The sequence below is a fragment of the Monodon monoceros genome, unplaced genomic scaffold (assembly GCF_005190385.1).
Source record: "Monodon monoceros isolate NGI ecotype Baffin Bay Population unplaced genomic scaffold, NGI_Narwhal_1 Super_Scaffold_5, whole genome shotgun sequence".
Classification (NCBI taxonomy): Eukaryota; Metazoa; Chordata; class Mammalia; order Artiodactyla; family Monodontidae; genus Monodon; species Monodon monoceros.
In genome coordinates this window covers 90917046-90938741 of record NW_021703782.1, presented here as the reverse complement: position 1 = coordinate 90938741, position 21696 = coordinate 90917046, and the positions used below count along the sequence as shown (strand labels likewise).

The window sequence follows — 21696 nt, the reverse complement described above, 5'->3', positions numbered from 1 at the left end:
TCTCTCCCTCTCTCCCTCTCTCCCTCTCTCCCTCTCTCCCTCTCTCCCTCCCTCCCTCCCCCCCCTCCCTCCCTCCCTTCTTTCCTTCCTTCCTTCCTGTCTTTGGTAGAGATTAAACTTACTTGAATATGGATAGGAAAGATTCAAGAGAGAGGAGAAGGAGTGAGGAGGGACTTGAAGAAAGAAAGCATTTTATAGAACAAGGTTCTGGAAATAGTAAGAATGGATGGGATTCAGAACACTTGGATGGCAAAGGGTACACCTTTTCCATTGTAACAGAAGGGGAAGAAAAAAACGGGTTTTTGAATAGATAATTTTAAAGGAAAAAGAGTTTCAATCTGATGATTTTAAAGTTTCTTCTTTTGGCAACTGCTGCTGGAGAGAGGGAAGGTGAGACTCAAGAGAGAATAATAAATTTAGAGTATTTACTGTGAAGAAGATACAGAATAATAATTAGGGGGAAAATCAGATTTCTTGTGGCATTAAATTCTCAGTTGAGGCAAGACATCATGTGAATTTATAGCAGAATCAATCTGCCAGATATGTTGATTTTTCTCTAACATTTCTCAGAAGCCTTGGTGTAGGTGTGGAAGTGGGAACCAATTGCATTCATCCAAGACTGGTGTTATTCTAAGAAATTGTTACAGAAGTGCAGTGGAGCAAGTAGATTAAAAGATAAAGGTCTCTACTTCCTTATCTGAAACTATAACATTTAAGAAGGTCTGAAAACTGATAATTTTTTCTTAACGCAGTGGCAAAACTTGCTCTGAATGAATAGATATGAGGCTACTTATAACCTTTATTTATCAAACTTAGTGTATATATTCATATATTTTACTTTAGAGATTAACGTGTATCATTATGGAGTGCTGTCTCAGATTTTGGTGGGGCTGTTACATCAAACATAGATTATGTCCTCTATAACTGTTCTTAAAACTGGCAAATTTTTGAATTCTGAACGACACCTGACCTCAAAGTCTTCAAGAAGAGACTGTGTTCTTGCGTTAGCAAAAAAAAAAAAAAAAGAGGTTGAAACGATATCCTATGGAACCTAAGCCAGATAGGGAAAAGGAGGAAGATAGGGAGGTAATCCATTGGGGAAAAGTAGGATGCTTAAGGAAATAGATGGCTTCAAAGAACTGATGTAGGGGGATCAATTGAGAAATTTGGAAGAATGGGAAGGGAGTACTTAGAATGTATAAATTTGGAAGAATGGGAAGAGTAATTAGAATGGAAAGAGTATTAGAATGTATCAATCGATTATTTCCAAAGGGAGACAGTTCTGAGTGGTTACAGAGTCCAGGGTGTGACCTTGGAAGTGGGCAGCTGAGTTGTAATGGAATAGAAAGTCATGAAAGATGAGGTCAAGAAACTGAGAGGCTAGAAAATTAGATGAGATACCCAGAGTAATGGCAAGATTTGGAGTGGAATGGAACATCACAAGTTCTCAGATCGCCAATGAGTGGGGGCTCTGTGGAAGGTATATTAGATACCAAGATGTGTAAGACAGGGTCTTCACTCTTCCCCTGGACTAAGAAACAAGGTGATACATAATTATACAACATGCTAAGAGTGATTATTATAGAAGCATAATCTAAAAGCTATTTAGTCTAAATGAGGAAAGAGACCCTAGATGCCTGGACAGGTCAGGAGACTAACCATTCAAGAAGAGTTTCACACACTGTTTTGGAACTTTCTGTGTTTGGTAAACATTAAGGCACAACTCACGGATATTCGGTAGAATATTCGATCAAAAATAGTGGTTAAAACTGTCATATTTGCTAGGTAATTTACTAAATGCAGTGCAAGGTATGAAGAAAAAGGTTGGATGTGAGCTATCTTCAAGAAATATTCTCTAATTTTAGAAGTCACAGACAAACCTAAGGCTTTAGGAAGGGTGATTTATTCTATTTGATGTGTAATTTTCTAGTTTCTCCGTGTTACTTTTTTTTTTTTTTTTTTTTTGCGGTACATGGGCCTCTCACTGTGTGGGCTCTCCCGTTGCGGAGCACAGGCTCCGGACGCGCAGGCTCAGCGGCCATGGCTCACGGGCCCAGCCGCTCCACGGCATGTGGGATCTTCCCGGACCGGGGCACGAACCCGTGTCCCCTGCATCAGCAGGCGGACTCTCAACCACTGCGCCGCCAGGGAAGCCCTCCGTGTTACTTTTTCCTTTCTAATTTTGTTTTAATAGTTTTATTGACACCTATATCATTCTATTAGAAACTTCCTCAATCCTTTTGAATTCAAGTGAGAGTATAAGTAGTTAATAAGCAAATATATTCTGATTGATGGTGTTAAAAATAAGAAAACACATAATGAAACATTATCGCTCAACATTTTAGAAGGTGTACTTTTAGAGCAGTGTCAAAGTATGAACTGCTCTCTGACGGTTACATTAGTTACATATTTCTTATGTCCTCCAAGAAGAAAAACGTTCTCAAACGTCATAGATTATTTGATGAATGCTCTTCTGGGGTAAGGAGTTGTGGGGGAAGACAGTGCTGACCACAGGAATGTTGAACAGCAGACGCTGGCTTTGGGCATAGTAGCTTTGATGCATAGTGACCTCTTTGCAATGTTGGGACTGATGGTCCTTGTGGGGACTCGCGTTACAAGATATCTGACACAGATTGCACATACTATGTGAGAACAGAAATGCAGAATAATAGGCCAATAATACCCTATCTATAAACCATCTGTATTTACAGATTCCCTAAATAATGGGCCAAAATAGATTTCACTATGGTAAATATTCCAGTTGCAACGCTCTGCAAAATTCTCATCTGTCTCATGTATTTTAGGCATGATTTCTGGGTCGTGCGGCTTTTCTCGTAGACTTCAATGATGTGCAGCCACCAAGAACAGACCTTGTCATTTATTTAACTCCAACTGTCTTTAATCTCGAGAACAGTAAAACAGTAAGAAGCCTTGGGGTTTCAACATAATCATAGAACAGTACACAGGACCAGATTTTCAAATTCTTTGCTTTTGCTCTTTTTTGGCCACATTTACCGTAGAAGACTTGCGTTATCTACACATCTTTAAATTTGGGTCCATGGTTTTTCTCTTTTTTAACCTCTCTTCCTTTCTCTTCTAGTTCACAGCCATGAATGAACCACAGTGCTTCTACAATGAGTCCATTGCCTTCTTTTATAACCGGAGTGGAAAGTACCTTGCCACAGAATGGAACACAGTTAGCAAGCTGGTGATGGGACTTGGAATCACCGTCTGTATCTTCATCATGTTGGCCAACCTGCTGGTCATGGTGGCGATCTATGTCAACCGCCGCTTCCATTTTCCTATTTATTACTTAATGGCGAATCTGGCTGCTGCGGACTTCTTTGCTGGGTTGGCCTACTTCTACCTAATGTTCAACACAGGACCCAATACTCGGAGACTGACTGTTAGCACGTGGCTCCTGCGTCAGGGCCTCATTGACACCAGCCTGACAGCCTCTGTGGCCAACTTACTGGCCATTGCAATCGAGAGGCATATTACGGTTTTCCGCATGCAGCTCCACACGCGGATGAGCAACCGGCGGGTGGTGGTGGTGATTGTGGTCATCTGGACCATGGCCATTGTTATGGGGGCCATACCCAGTGTGGGCTGGAACTGCATCTGTGATATTGAAAACTGTTCCAACATGGCACCCCTCTACAGTGACTCGTACTTGGTCTTCTGGGCCATTTTCAACTTGGTGACCTTTGTCGTCATGGTGGTTCTCTATGCTCATATCTTTGGCTACGTTCGCCAGAGGACTATGAGGATGTCTCGGCACAGTTCTGGGCCGCGGCGCAATCGGGATACCATGATGAGTCTTCTGAAGACTGTGGTCATCGTGCTCGGTGAGTTGTGTCTTGACTGTAACTTACTTTACAGATTCTCGATGTCTTAATACAAACCAGGGTAGTTTATGATAGTGGTAAGCAACAATGTGAACATCAGTGGGTATATATGCAGGAATTACAAGGGGACAAGGCACCTTTATAGCAAATGTTTATAATGAAGTCGGCATCCCAGTCTTTCTATAATTACAGAACTGGTTTCAGGGAAATAATGTCTCAGTGATGTGTTATAAATCATGGTGATGTGGAAGATGTCATTGACGAGTTTGGCTATCAAGTATTGAAAGATATCAGCTTTTGAAAGGTTTTATTACAGCCCAAATTGTGGAACTTTTGCCTATAGTCTCTTTATTACAGATTCTCAGAAAGTGTTTTTACTGTCCCATGAATATGCTTTCACACATAGCTATTTTTATGAGTCTGTTTCCAAATAAGGAGTCTTTCACTTTCTGTCATTGTTACTGCACACACGTAGGTAAGTATATCAAGTTTTTGTATAGATTTATTGCGCAAAATGGATTGGAATTAATACCATCTCTGACAGTCACCTTTATGAAAACTTACTTTTTTTCCATTAATTTTCGGTTTTTGTGGTGGAAGTTAATTCATATTTCAAGGTGAAAAGCAGGATTTTATTCTTTTATGTAATGTATACTCGAATAACTTTTGCCTTTAAATAACTATTGTTTTTCCTGGGTGAAAAATTCATGGTTAATGATCACAAGGAATATATTTATTCATTTATGTATTCAGAAAATAGTTAAAGAGAACCTCATAAGTTCCAGGCCCTGTGCTGACTCCCGGAACTGTGTCCATGAAGACAGCATACACAGAACATTTCTTTTGAAGCTTAGAGGGCCTATTTTTAAAGTTCAACCAGTGAGAATTTTAAATAATTACCTTATTGAATTACATTTTCTCCCTGGGCTATATTTGGGTTCATGTCAGATCACATTTAAAAAATATCTTTTAAGAAATCTTTAGTAGTTCATCTTTCTCCATTGAAATTCAGTGGAAAGTTCCTCTAATGCTCTTTGTTCCAGTTTGTAAAGCAGGGTTGAGTGGATGGAACCTGGGATGGTGTGGCTCCTCTGAAACTCTGGGAGCTACTTTAATTTTAGCCCCAGGAAAGAAAGCCCTAATTATGGCTCTAAGAATAAAGACCAGGCCTTGGGATTGCTGACACAACGAAAGCCCTGTCTATAACTAACTGGCACGTGTAGGTAGTATCCCCACTGAGGCCCCCACCACCTCAGATGTGAAATTTTCTTATTCCATCCAACAAAGTTCAGTAGAAGTATAAAAATGATTTCCCTCTATGCTTAATTATCAACAAAAGCCTTGAACATACCTGTGCCACAAGTATACATTCTCCATGATAGGGATGAAGCGCATCTTTGTTTACCGTGGATGCTATTTTTTGTATTAAATAACATGAGAGATTTCACTTCTGTATTGACTCAAGTATTTGTTTGTTTACTGCTGATCTCAATGTTGGTTGAAACGTTTCATACGGGTGCACTTTTTCTAGTATCATCTCAAGTACTGCTTGTAGTTCATAGAACCACCAGTAGAAAATGACTACTGAACTTGGACTATGAACCTGCTAAGTTCTTGTTTGAATTTTGACCTTTGTACAATGCCTAGCATTTTACGGTGTGTAGTATGCTTAACGATTCATATAAAATTAACTTTTGTGCCTCATTGGGTGGTTTTGCAGGTTAAATGAGAATTATTATTATTATTATTGTGTGTGTGTGTGCGGTACGCGGGCCTCTCACTGTTGTGACCTCTCCCGTTGCGGAGCACAGGCTCGGGACGCGCAGGCTCAGAGGCCATGGCTCACAGGCCCAGCCGCTCCACGGCATGTGGGATCCTCCTGGACCGGGGCACGAACCCGTGTCCCCTGCATCGGCAGGCGGACTCTCAACCACTGAGCCACCAGGAAAGCCCGAGAATTATTTTGAGGGTTAATGGGGCCACAGTTTCAGTGCACGTTGGCCCTAAATGCCCCTTCTGCCCTACCACACCAACCCCAGACTTGAAAATAACAGAATATAACGCTGGTTTCTGAGGTTAAACTAGTGGGCTCCACAAAGATTGAATACATGTAGCTGCCTCTGGAATAAATGGCATTATCTCTATAGATGTGTGATGGAAGAAGTTCAGAACATGGAGAACTCCAATCAGGGTGATAGGCAAAGAAATTTGGTGAGGCAAGATGTGTATGGGATTGTAGTATAGGAAGGAGAAATTAAGTAAGTGGACTGTAGCCTTGCAGAGAAAAGCAGCAAGAATGGGAGAATGGGCAGGGCTCGGAATAGGTAATTCACCACCCTAAACAGCCAGGTGTTTGTCAAGTTGGTGCCTGTTACCATTCGTACAACGTACTCCCCTGGCTTGAATTCTATGTAGTCGTGCTTGCATGCGAAAGATGGGTTGGTCTTGTAGGAACAAGTTTATTGACCATCAGGCTTTTTTGTGATGCACGTTCGGTTTTTTAATATGTCTTCTCTGCCAGATTGTCAGCTTTGCGGCAGTGAGCAGGAAGTGTGATGATGTGTTGTCCAGTTTCTCCACATTACCTGTTGTGGGATGTGGCACAAAGTAGGTACTTGTAAAATAACTGTTGAATGAATGAATGTGGTGACAAAACCAGGCTTCTGAGCCTTCAGAACTGAGGACCAGAGAAAGCCATAGTGGATTCACTAAGTTGATGCCACTTGGTTCAGTCGTGTGGCAGAAACCAAAACTAGCTGCACCACTATTACGTTTTGTGCCTTCCAGTCAAATACAACAGCTTGGAAAGTGACCACAAGGGCTGCTCAGTAAATAATGTGTATTTTGTTCATTTATTCTGGGGATGATTACAGTTTGATTAAGTGTCAAACCTTCGGTTTCCATTTCACCATGTCAAAATGACCTCTGGGTTTTAGACCTATTCGGTTCAATAAACCAGTGTTTATTGGTTGTTTATCCTTCAATAAAAGGATTTGTTAGTCCACAAGTTGAATTTCTAGGAGTCAACATAAAATAAAGGGGTCTTTGAGATTTATGATGGCAACACCAGCAGCAGTTTTGAAGCACAAGGTTGTGTATAAGCTGCTCCTGAGTGAGTACTGGATCTTAATAGCTTTATTTGTGAAACACGTATAGCATTAATCATGTGCCTAGCACTACTCTGCCTTAGAAATGAGTTTTTGTAAAGAGCATCCCTGTGGAGTCTAGGTTTGTGAGCTTCATTTTTCAGAGGTGAAAACTGAGGCACAGAGAGGTTAAGTAACTTTCCCAAGATCACACAGCTAGTTAAGTACAGGAGCTGGGATACGTTTCAGGCAGTCTGGTTCCAGAGCCCATGTGTTTTTCACCTCCATGCTCTCCTGCCTCTCTATAATACAAACAGCTACCAGCACATGCTGGATTGTTTTATAAAGTTTGAACAGCGCTGTGCTATTAAATTGCAACATTGTGATCCCATTTGTTTCTCTTGATACTGCCTAGCTGCCTGTGCTTCATTTCCTGGGTAGAAGAAAGCTTTCAGGGAGCATTCCTTTCCTCCTTTTGCTTCTGATCGTGATGGTTATGACTCTCATCTCATTGGCCCTTTTCCACTGTTTGGTGTTGGAGCACCAGTAACTGACTGCTTCTGATTGAAGGAGTGTTTAGTTCAAGGTGTAGTTAACTTGAGGGTTCATTGTCCTAGTGCGAAGTCATGTAATCCTTCCCCAGGCTTGAATTCTCCCCACTTGACATTTTACCAAGAATTCCTTTTGAGTCTGTTCCACGGTTGAATCAGAGTGGTAGTCAAGTTCTTCCTTATTTGACCACAGTCTATCTTGAGTTGTAAGTCCTTGCCTTTCTTGCTCTGTTCCTTCTGATGACCCTTCTGTTGGAGATAATTAGAGAAGAGGGAAACCAGGATTTGGAAAGAGAAAATAATGGTTATGGTGTAGAGGTTTTTGCATCTTAATTGTGGGAGAGAGTGAGGAAAATAAAGCAAAATAAATCCTGGTGGAGCCTATGTCTTTGGGGAAGAAGAGAGAGACACTTTTTCTAGTTGGATCTGTTCTGGCTGGAAATGATCACCACTGAAGCTAAATTAACTGCTTTTTACCTACGTACCCTGTGCCAGGGTCAATACTCGGCATTACTCTTCATGCACTGTTTATAACCTTACACCAAGGAAAGTTGTGTTTCTCCCATTTTATACTGAGGGAACTGAGTTAAGATAGGGTAAGTAACTTGTTCAAGAGTGCTTATTTTGTAAGTAGCAGAACTGGAATCCAGCTGTAAGAATGTTGTGGACCATGACCTTCTATCATAGGACACTGGTCACGTGCCATATAAGAGACTGTTACTGGTATTAATAATAGTAGTTGGGGCCAGATGAGTTTAAGCCCATTGTTTTCTCATTACTCTGATGAAGGATAATTTGGCCAATATCCTGTAAGCAAATCTTTATGTACTTCTCTGTTCAGTTTAATTCAACAAACATATTGTTGAGTGCTAATTATGTGCTAAAGGATAAAAAGATGAATAAGGTAAATACCATTTATTTAAATTGAAGCAACATTGGTTTATAACATAAGTTTCGAGTGTACAACATTATATTTCTACAGCATCCTCATCACCAAAAATATAGTTTCCATCCATCACCATACTGTTGATCTCCTTTATCTGTTTCACCCTCCTCCCCACCCCCTCCCCTCTGGTAACCATTACTCTGTTCTCTGTATCTACATGTTTGTTTTTATTTGATTTATTCTTTTTTTTTAATTCCACAGTGAGAGAAATCATATATTTGTCTTTCTCTGGCTTACTTCACATAGCATAATACCCTCAAGGTCCATCCATGTTGTTGCAAATGACAAGATTTCATCTTTTTTATGGCTGAGTAGTATTCCAGTGTGTGTGTGTGTGTGTGTGTGTGTGTGTGTGTACACACACATATATACTACAATCTTCTTTATCCATTCATCTGTTGATGGGCACTTAGATTGTTTCCATCTCTTGGCTATTGTAAATAATGCTGTGATGAACATGGGATGCATATATCTTTTCAAATTAGTGTTTTCGTATTCTTTGGATAAATAGCCAGGAGTGGGATAGCTGGATCATATGGTAGTTCTACTCTTAATGTTTGAGGACTCTCCATACTGTTTTTCATAGTGACTGTACCAATTTCCCACCAACAGTGTAGGAGGGTTGCCTTTTCTCCACATCCTCGCCAACACTTGTTACTTTTTGCCTTTTTTTTTTTTTTTTTTTGGCGGTACGCGGGCCTCTCACTGTTGTGGCCTCTCTCATTGCAGAGCACAGGCTCTGGACGCCCACGCTCAGCGGCCATGGCTCACGGGCCCAGCCGCTCCGCGGCATGTGGGATCTTCCCAGACCGGGGCACGAACCCACGTCCCCTGCATCGGCAGGCGGACTCTCAACCACTGTGCCACCAAGGAAGCCCTATTTTTTGCCTTTTTGATAACAGTCCCTCTAACAGGCGTGAGGTGATATCTCATTTTGGTTTTGATTTGCATTTCCTAATAATTGGTGATCTGAATATTTTTTCATGTACCCGTTGGCTATCTGTATGTCTTCTTTGGAAAATATGTATGTTCAGCTCCTCTGCCCATTTTTTAATCAGATTTTTGTTGTTGTTGAGTTGTGTGAGTTTTTTATATGTTTTGGGTATTCACTCCTTACCAGATATATCATTTGCAAGTATCTTCTCCCATTTAGTAGGTTATCTTTTTGTCTTGTTGATGGTTTCCTTTGCTGTGCAGAAGCTTCTTTGTTTGATGTAGTCCCATTTGTTTATTTTTGCTTTTTAAACTTCGTTCTTTGCTGAGCTTACAGCGTGTTAGAGGTGACTGAGAAGGAGTTGCAAAGCAGTCGGGTCCATGTGCTAGTTGATGTCTGGGCAGAGTGGAGGGAAGGGAGGCCTCACACAGGAGGAAATATTGAGTTGGGTCTTGATGCATGTGGAGGAGCTTGTCCTCCTGTAGGGTGGGGGTAGAGGAGAAGCTAAGCAACAGCTCACCTTTGGGGAACTGAAAGTAGTCAGGTATGATTACCATGTGGTGGGTATGCTGGGTAGAGTTTTGGCTTAGAGCTTTTATAATGTATTAAGGAGTTTGAGTTTCTGCCTTTAGGTGATCAGAGATGCTAAAGGATTCCCTAAGATAAAGAACACCAGTTCCTTATAGGGATAACCATATAATTTATCATCCAAACTGAGACACTTCTGGTAGTGAAAACAGGCACTAACTGGGACAGTGGGACAACAGGCCTGAACCAAGACTAGTCTGGTCAACCCAGGATGTACAGTCATTCTCCTTCTAGGCTCTGCTTTCTGCTTATTTATATTCTTTCTACATTTTCTTTTGGCTTTGTAAATGTAGAGCTCAACACTGGACTTGTTCCACTGTGTAAACATAGTAAAGAACAACTTCTTCGTTTTTTGTTTTTTTTTTTTAAAGCAAGGATCTGTCCAGATTTAGAATTTTAGAGCTGAAAGGTCCTTTAAAAATCACGCTATCCAACTCCCTAATCCTACAAATAAAGGGACCGAAGCTCCCAACTGAGAAATTTAGGTCTGAGTTAGCTGGTGGCTCAAACCGAGAACTAGGTTTGTTAACTTCCAGTAAGGTGCTGTTCCTACTGCCTAGGCCTCCAGCTTGTTCATTTCCATCCACACCTTCCATCGTTTTCTTCCTTGTGAACATCAACATGTATTTCTGTGGCTACCCAGGTTTAGGTGTAAACATTGTGGCTATAAAGGTACCCGGAACCCACAGAAAGGGTTCCCTTGAATTTGGCCTTATTATAAACAGCTGGTGATCTCTGAAATGAAGCTTTGATAAAAGTCATTGGAAGCTGAATTACTGGCACATTATGTAGTTTTTACACATTTTTTTTAAACTAATTCTCTTTATTTTTTTTAATTTTATTTTTTAAATTTTTACTATTTATTTGGTTGCGCCGGGTCTTAGCTGCGGCAGGCGGGCTCCATAGTTGCAGCTCACCAGCTCCTTAGTTGCAGCATGCATGTGGGATCTAGTTCCCTGAACAGGGATCGAACCCGGGCCCCCTGCATTGGAAGTGCAGAGTCTTATCCACTGCGCCACCAGGGAAGTCCCAACACCTTCTTATCATCCTATTTACTTTCTTCATAACAGCATTGTATTAGTTTCTTATTTATCTTGGTTTTTTATTGTTTCTATTTTACCGTGTGTGTGTGTGTGTGTGTGTGTGTGTGTGTGTGTGTGTGTGTATGTGTGTGTGTATGTATGTATAGTTTTCCCACTTACATTCATTGAGGCAGGATGCCTCTGGGATCTACTCCTGACTCTTGTCATTAACTGTCTGGGTGATTCTGGGCAAGTCACTTTCTCTGTGCAGCAATTTCTCTGTACTTTCATCTCTAGGATGGAGTTGGCCAATTTGATTTCCAAGGTTATTTAGAGTTCTACTTATAACTCTATAAATAAAACGATAAGGACATAACTACTGTGGATCAGCCACGTAGAGTTTTCTAGTAGAAATAGAATTGGAGTAAAAGCAAGGGACTATGATTTTTCTCCATATCAGCTTTTGAATAACTAGGTTTAGGTGTACTCTCCCCCATTAAAGGGAGCGGCACATTGATAGAGGAGAGTCTCAAAGAAACGATTTAAAAAAAAAATGACTCTACAGTAGAGAGCTGTGTGGCAAGAAGGGAGGGTTTCCCAGTTGGTCTTGTTGCTAAGGGAAGGGGCTAGACACAAGAGCCTTTTATTCCCTGGCCATAGGTGACCAACTGCACATCCTGTTGCTCTGAAGAGGAACCAGAGCTACCCCGAGTCTCCTCAGGTCCCCGCGGCGTTCCTGTTAAGGCCTCTTTGAGGAAGGACCTGTGAGACCATTCATGAGAGCCTCTGTTGTTGGACGAGCCACGGGGCTGGCTGGCACTGCGGGTGTGGTCAGGAGAGAATCCCTGCGGAAGCCCCACAGTGCTGCCCAGACCCCAGATCCTGGGCCTGGTCAAATGGGAAAACAACTTGCAAATACCAGCTCTTTGTACCCTTTTGTTGCCCAACTCCATTCAAATATTTTTATTCAGAAGAAACTTTCAAACAGAAACAGAAAACAAAAATACCACATGAACCTAACAGGGTTTCTTCTGAGGTGTGGACAGAGCAGGCAGAACATGAAGCTCTTTCTTACTTCAGGTCTGATGAGTGATTCAGACCTCGTCTCGCTGAGGTGCCTGTCAGTCCCAGAATGAACCTTACACAGTCATTTGTCCTCGTCCTTAAAGGTCATAGAAGATGCAAAGGTTTCCTGAAGGAATTGTGGCAGCCACTGGAAATCACTGTTGCTTAGGGCTTGAGAGCTTCGATTCGGAATAAAATAGGCCAGAGTTTAGAATTGGAATCCTGACCCCTCACTTACTAGTTTCATAGCCTTGAGGAAATGACTGAACGTCTCTGAGCCTCAGTTTCAGGATTAATAGCATAGGGATAGTAGGACCTTCCTATAATCAAGTGATCACGAGCATTAGACGAGGTAATTCATGTAAAGCACACTTAGCACAGGATCTGGCTAATGTAAAACACTTACTGAATGGTAGCAAGTATTGTCATTACCATGAGGTCTTGTCTGCATGTGCCTTTTCTCCCCCTGCGCCCCGCCCGCCCTTTCTGTCTTCTCTCTGACATACCTCCACTCATCCACACACCAGCATACATACAATAGTGGGTTTGGTGGCTGTGATGGTGCTTCATTTCTATGACATGGTATTAAAGTACTGTTGTGGTTTAGCAGCTCTTGGCTCCAAAACAGGCTGTAAATTTTATTCTGAGTGGCCTTTGCTTTCCCAAAGATACATCTGCACTGCAGAGTTGCCTGCATCTTATTTGTTGAGCCTCAGCCGTATGTATGAAAAGTCCTATTACCCCATAAGAAATGACAGTTTTGACTTGGTAACTCTCTGGACGTCTCCAGATTAAAGTTAAATAGTGTTGGCCATTAAAATGAGTTTTGAAATGGAACAGGCCACTTTGTCAATATCTGTTAGGGTCATTAGCTCCTTTTGGTGGACCTGCCATGCTTAGGGCACAGCTGGCAACCCAGCCATCATTCAGGGCACCATTCTGTTTCCTTTTGATCTGAAGTGAAAGACTGTGTCTGGCATAAATGAAAGAAACGGCAAATGGATAGGGTCATGAGACCTTATTGCTGTTCCCTAGTCAGTCCCAGCTTTATTGTGAGACCACTTGCGATTCCTTTAGTCTGAGTCCCATCACTATCCACCTAGAAAGGAAAGGATATTTCACCCCCCTTCTAATCTCTCACTGCTACTTTACGTACCTCTTTGGAGTATTGTTTTGGGAATTCAGTGATGGCAAGGTTTTATCTTATTTCCCAGCCCCTAGAACAGGGCCTAGCACTTGGAAAACTCTGGTGTTTTGTTTTGTTTTGTTTTTTGGTTTTTTTGCGGTACTCAGGCCTCTCACTGCTGTGGCCTCTCCCGTTGCGGAGCACAGGCTCCGGACGCGCAGGCTCAGCGGCCATGGCTCACGGGCCCAGCCGCTCCGCGGCATGTGGGATCTTCCCGGACCGGGGCACGAACCCGTGTCCCCTGCATCGGCAGGCAGACTCTCAACCACTGCGCCACCAGGGAAGCCCTCTAGATATTTTTTGAATGAATAAATGAACTACACCTTTTATTCTGGATGGAGTTTTACAGGTTCCCTAGTAACAGTAGAAATTATACCTGTGTAGCTTGAAATTCAATGGGATTTAATAATGAGTCTCATTCAAAGGAATATTTGTTTAAAGGTAGTTGTAATAAGGCAGTTCCGCATCCTGCCTGTCAAGGGCATTTCTTTAGGTTAAGTTCCAGTGTGAGCTTGTTAATAATAGTTTGTTTTGTTAACAAATATGTATTGAATGTGTACTAGGCCCTCTGTTAAGGAGTAGGGAAGCGGAGATCAGTGAAAATATGGACCCTGTTCTCAAGCGGCTCTCATTTTAGGAGATCATAATGGATAATTTAAATAAATAAAAACAATGTAATTTGGTAAATAAAATATGGAAGGTGCTATGGAAGTGCTGTCTTCTGATTGGGCAATGTCAGGATATTTCATGATGAAGGAGATTTAGGAATAACATCTTAGATGATGTATAGGAGTTTGCCATGTGAACCCAGGCAAAGAAATTACTACTATTAGCTATTCTTTGCACTCTGAATTAAGTATTCAGTTACTTCCTTATATTGCAATTAATACGTTACTTAGATATGGAAACAACCCATTTGGCATTTTTTGGGGGGGGTGGGAGGGGAAGCTTGCATGATTTTAAGACAACATTGTGCTTAATTAATTTTTTGCCTGCATTTTGCACTGTATAATTCATTTTTTGAATCGACTGTAGTTAATCAGATTCACATTAAATTGGTTACGAAGTAAATGAGTTCGCATGGTTACTGACCTATAAGGAAAGGGATGATTTTTCTGCGTGTGCAAATTAACATCTTGTAGCAAGTAAGACGTGCTCTGTAGTGACAGGTATGTTTTCAGGACTTGAAAGATCATTGCCTGGAGCTGTGGACACTTACACTTCTGATGAACACACACACAGGCATGCAAATTGCCATATTTAGCAAATATAAGTAATTGCATGGGACATACTCATACTAACAAAAGTATTCATTGTTTATCTGAAATTCAGATTTAACTGGCTTTATGTATTTTATGAGGCAACTCCAACACACACAGCATTGGATGGGAAATAAAGCATTTTAGATGGCAATGAACTCTCTATACATAGATTTTTTTTTTCAATGTATTACAGGTTTCTGTATTATCCTGGAGATCAATTTAAGTACAAAGGGGTTTCACTTATTTAATATTTCTGATTTTTATTTTGGCTTGTCTAGAAATAAAGGGACATACCTGCTTTATAGAATCTTATATTTATTTATCAGCAATTATATATGTTTACAAACAGGTAATGTATACCTTCAATTCAAAACTGAATTTTTCTCTCCTTTTACATATACTTTGTCATGCCCTTTGAAGAAAAGTATCTTAACAATTTGTTTTTCCATAGAAATCATCTTTTTTCCTGTGTTTGTACCTTTGCTATTTTTTTCTTTGAGGTCTAAACTAGAGCCTTATACTCTGAGAAGCTACTTTTTATTCATGTATTTCAGTGAAGATGATACTGTCTAGACTGAGTGTGGTCATGGCTTTACTTAAACCCTGGCTGGTCTCCTCCACCAATAGAGGAGTTATTATAATGATCCAAAGCAAATATGAAGTTCTAATAGGGTTACACAGCAATAACAGGGTCTTTTTGAAGAAGTGGGATTTAGTCTGGCATCGGGAGACTGGAAATTCATGGCTTCACCTATTTATCCTGCCGAAGTAGACTTTTGTTGACACAAAGAACACTGAACTTTAAGTAGGGTTTTCCATGAGTTCATTCTAAATGGGTATTTCTACACTTCAGAAAGCTTCTCTTCATGTGGCAGGCAGGAATTCATTTGCTCGAGTTATTTTCCTTTCTTGGGGCGAGAGGGAAGATAGCCACTCAGGAGCCCAGCCTTACAGGACCTGCACAGGAAACTGATGAGGTGAAAAGCTGACAAGCGTTTGCTGTGGCCAAAAAGTGATTCACCACGTTATTCTGGAGGGATTTGCTTTGCTAACCTTGCTAAGCACATGATGCCCGGGAATGCTCCTTTGTATATTGCCCCAGCCCCAGAGGAGAAGCCCAGCTATAAATCGAGGCTCTGGAATCTGAGTTTCTGAATGAAACAGGGGAAGCCTATATTTGGACATCCTGCAAAGTCCATGTGTAATGATCAAGTAAACAAAAGTCGTAGAGATTAGAGCACTAGCTTTATTTAATTAGGCAAATTCTTATGTCTTGGGGAAAATGAAGACGTTTTCATTAAAAAACACTGTTTCTAAGGCACCATGCATGTACTCTAGCATATCTACAAGTACTAATACATAAGATCAGCTTATTTAAAATAGAAGAGAATACCGTAGAAATCAAATTGGAATAGTAAGTCTAACTGTAGTATAGATGATTACATTGCTATGCTAAATTCCATAATGGAATTTCTTAATATTTTAGTTCAATCTGAATTGGTTCTACCACTTTTAAGGCCAGAAATCTGTCACTAAAGCATGCATACATTCAAAAGACATGAGAATCAGGAACAGAAAGAATTTGAAACAGAATTAGAAAATACATTCATTTATATACATTGATTTGTCTATAATATATCAAATAGTAAATGATTTGCTGCTGTTACATTATAATACATTGTATGTTCAATGTGCTGTCCCTTCGCAACTATTGAATTATAACATTAATAATGTTGTATGTAGCTTTATTGCTAGGTAGCCTAGAGAAGTGATGGAATATTTTGACCCATTGTTTTAATTCGACTTCAAGGACATTTTTGTACTATCTTTGTGAATATAGATATTTAAATCAAAATTACAGTAACATTCAATTTTGGTTGAGAAGATATTTTCTAGAGCGTATATTAGTCTACTTTAATCCCTTCAACAATTTAATATACTTAAAACATTTCTAATTCGCTATACTCTTCCAGATTTAGTTTAACTGAAATTTTCATGAACATCAAGTGTTTTTGTATAGATTGTAAAATGAAAACTTAATTTATCCATTAGTTTGTTGGGAACAAACCAGATTGTAACAATTAAAGTGTCTACCATTGTGAGTTTTCATTCTTCCTCTCACATTTACTTTCCTTTGGCTTTATTTTACAGCTAAGGTTTATCAAAGATACTTTATTTATTTATTTATTTATTTATTTTTGCGGTACGCGGGCCTCTCACTGCTGTGGCCTCTCCCGTTGTGGAGCACAGGCTCCGGACGCGCAGGCTCAGCGGCCATGACTCACGGACCCAGCTGCCCCGCGGCATGTGGGATCTTCCCGGACCAGGGCACGAACCCGTGTCCCCTGCATTGGCAGGCGGACTCTCAACCACTGCGCCACCAGGGAAGCCCAGATATTTGATTTTTTAAGGTTTTAATATGTAATAGATTTTGTATAGTTTGGGTGTTATTTTTAATTAATTTTTATACCAATTTTAACGTTACCTAGGTCAATATTTATAGTTTTGAGAGTTTCTAAAAAAAAAAAAAAATGAGGATAATAATAATGGTTAACATTTGAGTGCTTAGTAGTCATCAAGACTCATTAAATTCACTACTTTGCCTCAAATATGTAAAAATTTAAGCAAGAATCTTAAACTCTCTGAATTTCAGTTCTCTCATAAGTCAGATATAGATAATATATTTTTGTGACGATCATATGTGATAGTGATTGTGAAAGCTCTTTTTATAGGAAGTGTCACATAAATGTAAGCTATGAATGTTTTCGCAGCTGCTGCTTATAGAGCAGTGACAAAAAAAAAAAGGTTGGAATGCTAAGCATGAAATGTGACGTAGTGCGGTTGCAAAGGCATTGACTATGTTCTGACTCCAGATTTGCTACTTACTGGTTGGTGTGACTTTGGGCAATCCTATTAACCTTTATGGCAATTTCTTCATCTGTCATGAAGGGCTCAGCTACATCAGTGTTCCTCCAGGTGTGGTCCAAGGACCACCTGCATCTGAATCACCTGGTATGCTTGTTTAATAAGCTGATTCCTGGGCCCCAGCCCAGACCTACTGAAGCAGAATCTTTGTGTTGGTTTCCAGGCATCCATAGTTCAGTCACACAAACCTGGCATTAAATCTGCCCTTGCTCATTTCTAAAGTCTGTTTTTCACCTTTCCTGCCAAAATGTATTGGTATCATTTAAACAGTGAGTGAGGACCTGTGATCACCCCTACACACATGTGTTTGTACACCTGCTTTACAAGAGGATGAGGAGAAAAGGTAAAGGAAGGTGGAGGTAGGAGAAAACACAGAACTACTAAGATGAAATTCTTGGCTCCTGAAGAGCTTACTATTAAAGAAAATTGATACTTTTACACTTAATAGACTTTCCTCAAAGTATTTGAAGTAGCCACAGTGATTGTTATTATCATCCAAGAAACATGTCACCTTTAAATTTAGTGACCGAAAATGTGACTGACCTATCATTAAGATACCTTGAGAAATCATGGTGTAGAATCCAAGATTTTTTCAGGTAGGCATGTGATTTTATATTATTCTAAGGAGGAACCTTTTCTCTCCCACAAGAGAGGAGATAAAGCAACAGTGTTTGTTTGTGCTTGCATTAACCTAATACAGCTAGTTGTATTTGTCTACATGGAGACCTTCACAGAATAGGATAAATCAATCATTTAGTTCATAGGCTACATAAAGGATATCCTGTCTCCCCTTTCCTTTTCTTCCAGAGGTAGCACGGGGTAATCTAAAGGGCATGGAATTAAGACTTACATTACATGTACATGGGTTAAAAACCCCAAGTCAGCTGACGTGCAGACTTTATGACCTTGGACAGTATATTTGACCTTTCTGAGCTCTGTTTCCTATTGGGGACAGCATTACTTATCACTCTCCCCCCAAATGGGGAGGTGGTGGGAATTAAATAGATGTTAAAGTACTTAGAATGCTATCTGGCACATGTTACAGTGAACATGAAGTTCTCATGCCTTACCTGTTGTTCTGCATTCATAAAAGTGCCACCTTTGGCCAGTAGCAATTAGTCTTTATAGAACTGTTTTCCCAGGATGGTCATTCCTTGGAGCCATTTACCCTCTTTTATAGACCTATATAATCACTAGCGGCATTTCCCCACTGTCTGCCCATAGAAATGGAATTGAGTGTCCTATAAGGGAACTCAACCCATTACTGTGGTTTGTTTATCCATCTGTGCATTCATCTCTTAATTACTCATTTAACCAATGAATGTAGAATCCTGGTGTGGAATGAGACTGCAAGGATTATGGCATTCACAGCGTCCTCCAAAGCCAGGCTTGGCTTGTCTGTACAGTAGCAATACGTTATCTCTCAGCCTTTCCTCAAACATCTTGGATGCAGGAAACATTCTTATCTCCCTAGAGGCCAGACTGACTTCATATAGCTAGGACTATTATATATTTTGAGCCAAAATCTGGTAAAAAGCTATATTTTAGGGTGCCACCCACTAGATCTAGTTCTTTTCCCTTTGGTGCCATAAAGAACGCTGCAACTATTTACAAACCAATTCAATTCAAGTGACATCTGTTGCCTCTTGTGTGTTGGGATAACAAATACCAAAATGTGTAATCCCTACTCATTTACAGATATGACTAAATTACAAGGCAGAATGGGAGTAAGGCCTAAGGCAGTTACAGTTACAAAGCAAATATGGCCCTGCCATCCTAAAACCTGCAGTCTGGTAGGAAAGATGCCACATGTACATAGATGATTATTATAAAACAGAAAAGAAGTCTGGATAAAGCTGTATGGGAATTTAGAGGAGAGAGGGAATCCCATCAATAGTATAATCAGGAAAACTTTATGTAAATGAGTTTTTTGAGTTGAGTGTTGAATCATAGGTGATGTTCAAGGAATGAGGTAATCTGTTAGACTGCATTTACCCCCTTAAGGACTGAATCCTATTTTAATAATAATCTTGATTGCCAAAGTAACACATATTTATTGAGGGGGAAAGGCAAAATTAAGAACTTAAAAATTAAGAAGTAAAAATTAAGAAAGTTTAGAATTCTGAAACCATTCAGAGAAGAACCAAAATATTAAAATGAATATAATGTTTCTTTCCAATCCTTTGTTCTGATTAATACTTTACAACTGAAATCATATGGTACATACAATTTTGTTGTATGATTTTTAAAAGTATCCTGTGCATGTTACCATGCCATTAAGTAATGTTTGAAAGCGTGAGTTTTCTACACAAAGTTCAGTACATCCAAATGATGGAATATTATATAATCACTGGGTATTTAGGTTTTATCTCTTATTCTCTTTTTTTACTCTTATAAATAATATTGAGATAAATATTATCTAATATGAATCTCTGCTTTCTTCACTGAGACTTTGTGAATCTTGATTAACTATGGTTTAATGTTCTGTAGAAAGTCTGCACCAATTTACACTCTTACCACAAGGGGATGAGAATATTTTGTTACATTCATGCCAATATTGGGTGGCTCTTTTTTCTCCCTTAGTGGTGTCATGTTGTAACCGTTAACATTATTTCTAGTTGTGAGGATGGATATTATTAGCAAAACTAGAAAAGAGATGGAAACAACTTCTGGGATTTAGAAGCTAAGACTAAACAAAAATAGAAATGCATTTAGCCCCATTTAAATGTTTGAAGTACTTCGTTCCGTGTAAAAGTCTAAAGTATATTTATTTCTTAAGAAACTAAAGGCCTAACAGCTGAACAGTATAGCACAGGGGATAACAGTGTTATCTCTCAAGTGCCAACTGCCTCAGTTCTAATCCTGGCCCTCCTACATACCAGCAGAGTCAACTTGGGCCACATATTCAACGGCTCCAAGCTTCCGTTTTCTTGTCTGTATGATGAGAGGCAGGGCAGAAACAGTAAAACCTCAAAAAATTAAGTAAGATTATTATATAAGATACCAGGCATGTAAGGACTTGGTAGATACTATTACGAAATACAAAACGTGGTGTTTTCATTGAATGATCATATAGCTGTGTTGAAACCTAAAGTCCCAGGATTAATCCTTACTGTTGTAAATCTTCATTATGCTGTGAGAAGAAGAGGCAGTCCAGGAGGATTAGGACCCATCGTGCTTCTGGGATTCAGTGGGACAGGTTTTACTTGGACTGGGTGGTGCCACCATGTCAGGTGATCCTGAATGACTCTGAAAACAGATAACACAACTTTCTTCTGAGATCTGCCATGTTTCTGGCTTCCCTAGACAACTTGAATCCCTAATGCAGATGTTCCCATCATCCCTCAGTGCCCTTTATTGTCTCAGTAATTTTTTCACAGTGCTTTTAGGCCAGAAGAAGTACCTGACAGTTTCACTTATTAAGCGGTTAAATCAACCTAATAAGTAGATAGGTCCTGCTTAATTAGTAGCCATTTCATAAAACAAAGCAAAAACACATACACTGAAAGGAAGAAAATAATTTTTAACTAATTCTTAACAGCAGTGACTAAGGAATGTGAGTGCCTTGTTGGGCACTGCACAGCTTCTCAAAACCTGACTTGGATGGGCCACCGCCATCCTCATTTCCTGTTCCACACTGAGTTTTAGGCAATACTTGCTTTTTTTCATAGCAGACAAACTGCAGAGACATGATGTCACAGAAAGGAATGTAATACCACCTAATGTTGAAACTGTGAACTACTTCAAGCTAGCAGTTCACATGGTTTCTGAACATATATGTATATACACACACACACACACACATAAAGGGGAGGGAAACAGTGACATTCGACGTATATCTATATCTATATCTAATCTATATCTATATTTATTTATCTGTCTGTTTATCTGGCTGTGTTCTTATAAATCAACTGGAACTCTAAGGTGCCTCGGGGCACAGTTTGGGAACCAGAGCCCTGCTGTATTCCTGCTTTCTGGATTTACTTCAGTTTTGTTTTCTTCCGGTTACTCGACTTCTCTTGTTCTCTGGTTCCTGTTTCTATTTAGCTCTTAGTTCTAGCTGTCCAGTTTCCTTCCCCTTTGCCCCGAGCCTGGCTCCGCTTCTTCCGCATCAAGCAGCAGCCATCTCTGGAGCTACTCCTTGACTTTTGCAGACCTAGAGGCAGCCCCGGAGGGACTCGTATGGTTTGGTAGTTGGCTGTGGACCAATCACTGGGCACGAAATCTTACAGGACTTCGTCAGTTTACAACTCTAGGGAGCTTCATCTCCTCTGCAGGCTGCC

At 40.1% G+C, this 21696-nt stretch overlaps 1 protein-coding gene across 2 annotated transcripts in view; it reads left to right on the top strand.

Moving 5' to 3' along the window:
- LPAR1 (lysophosphatidic acid receptor 1) overlaps nt 1-21696 on the top strand; it is a 156269-nt gene that overhangs the window by 93665 nt on the left and 40908 nt on the right. For both annotated transcript variants that reach the window (XM_029203183.1, XM_029203184.1), the window contains one exon: nt 3101-3848. In XM_029203183.1, coding sequence (XP_029059016.1) covers nt 3101-3848 — 748 coding nt within the window. The remainder of the gene's footprint in view (nt 1-3100; nt 3849-21696) is intronic.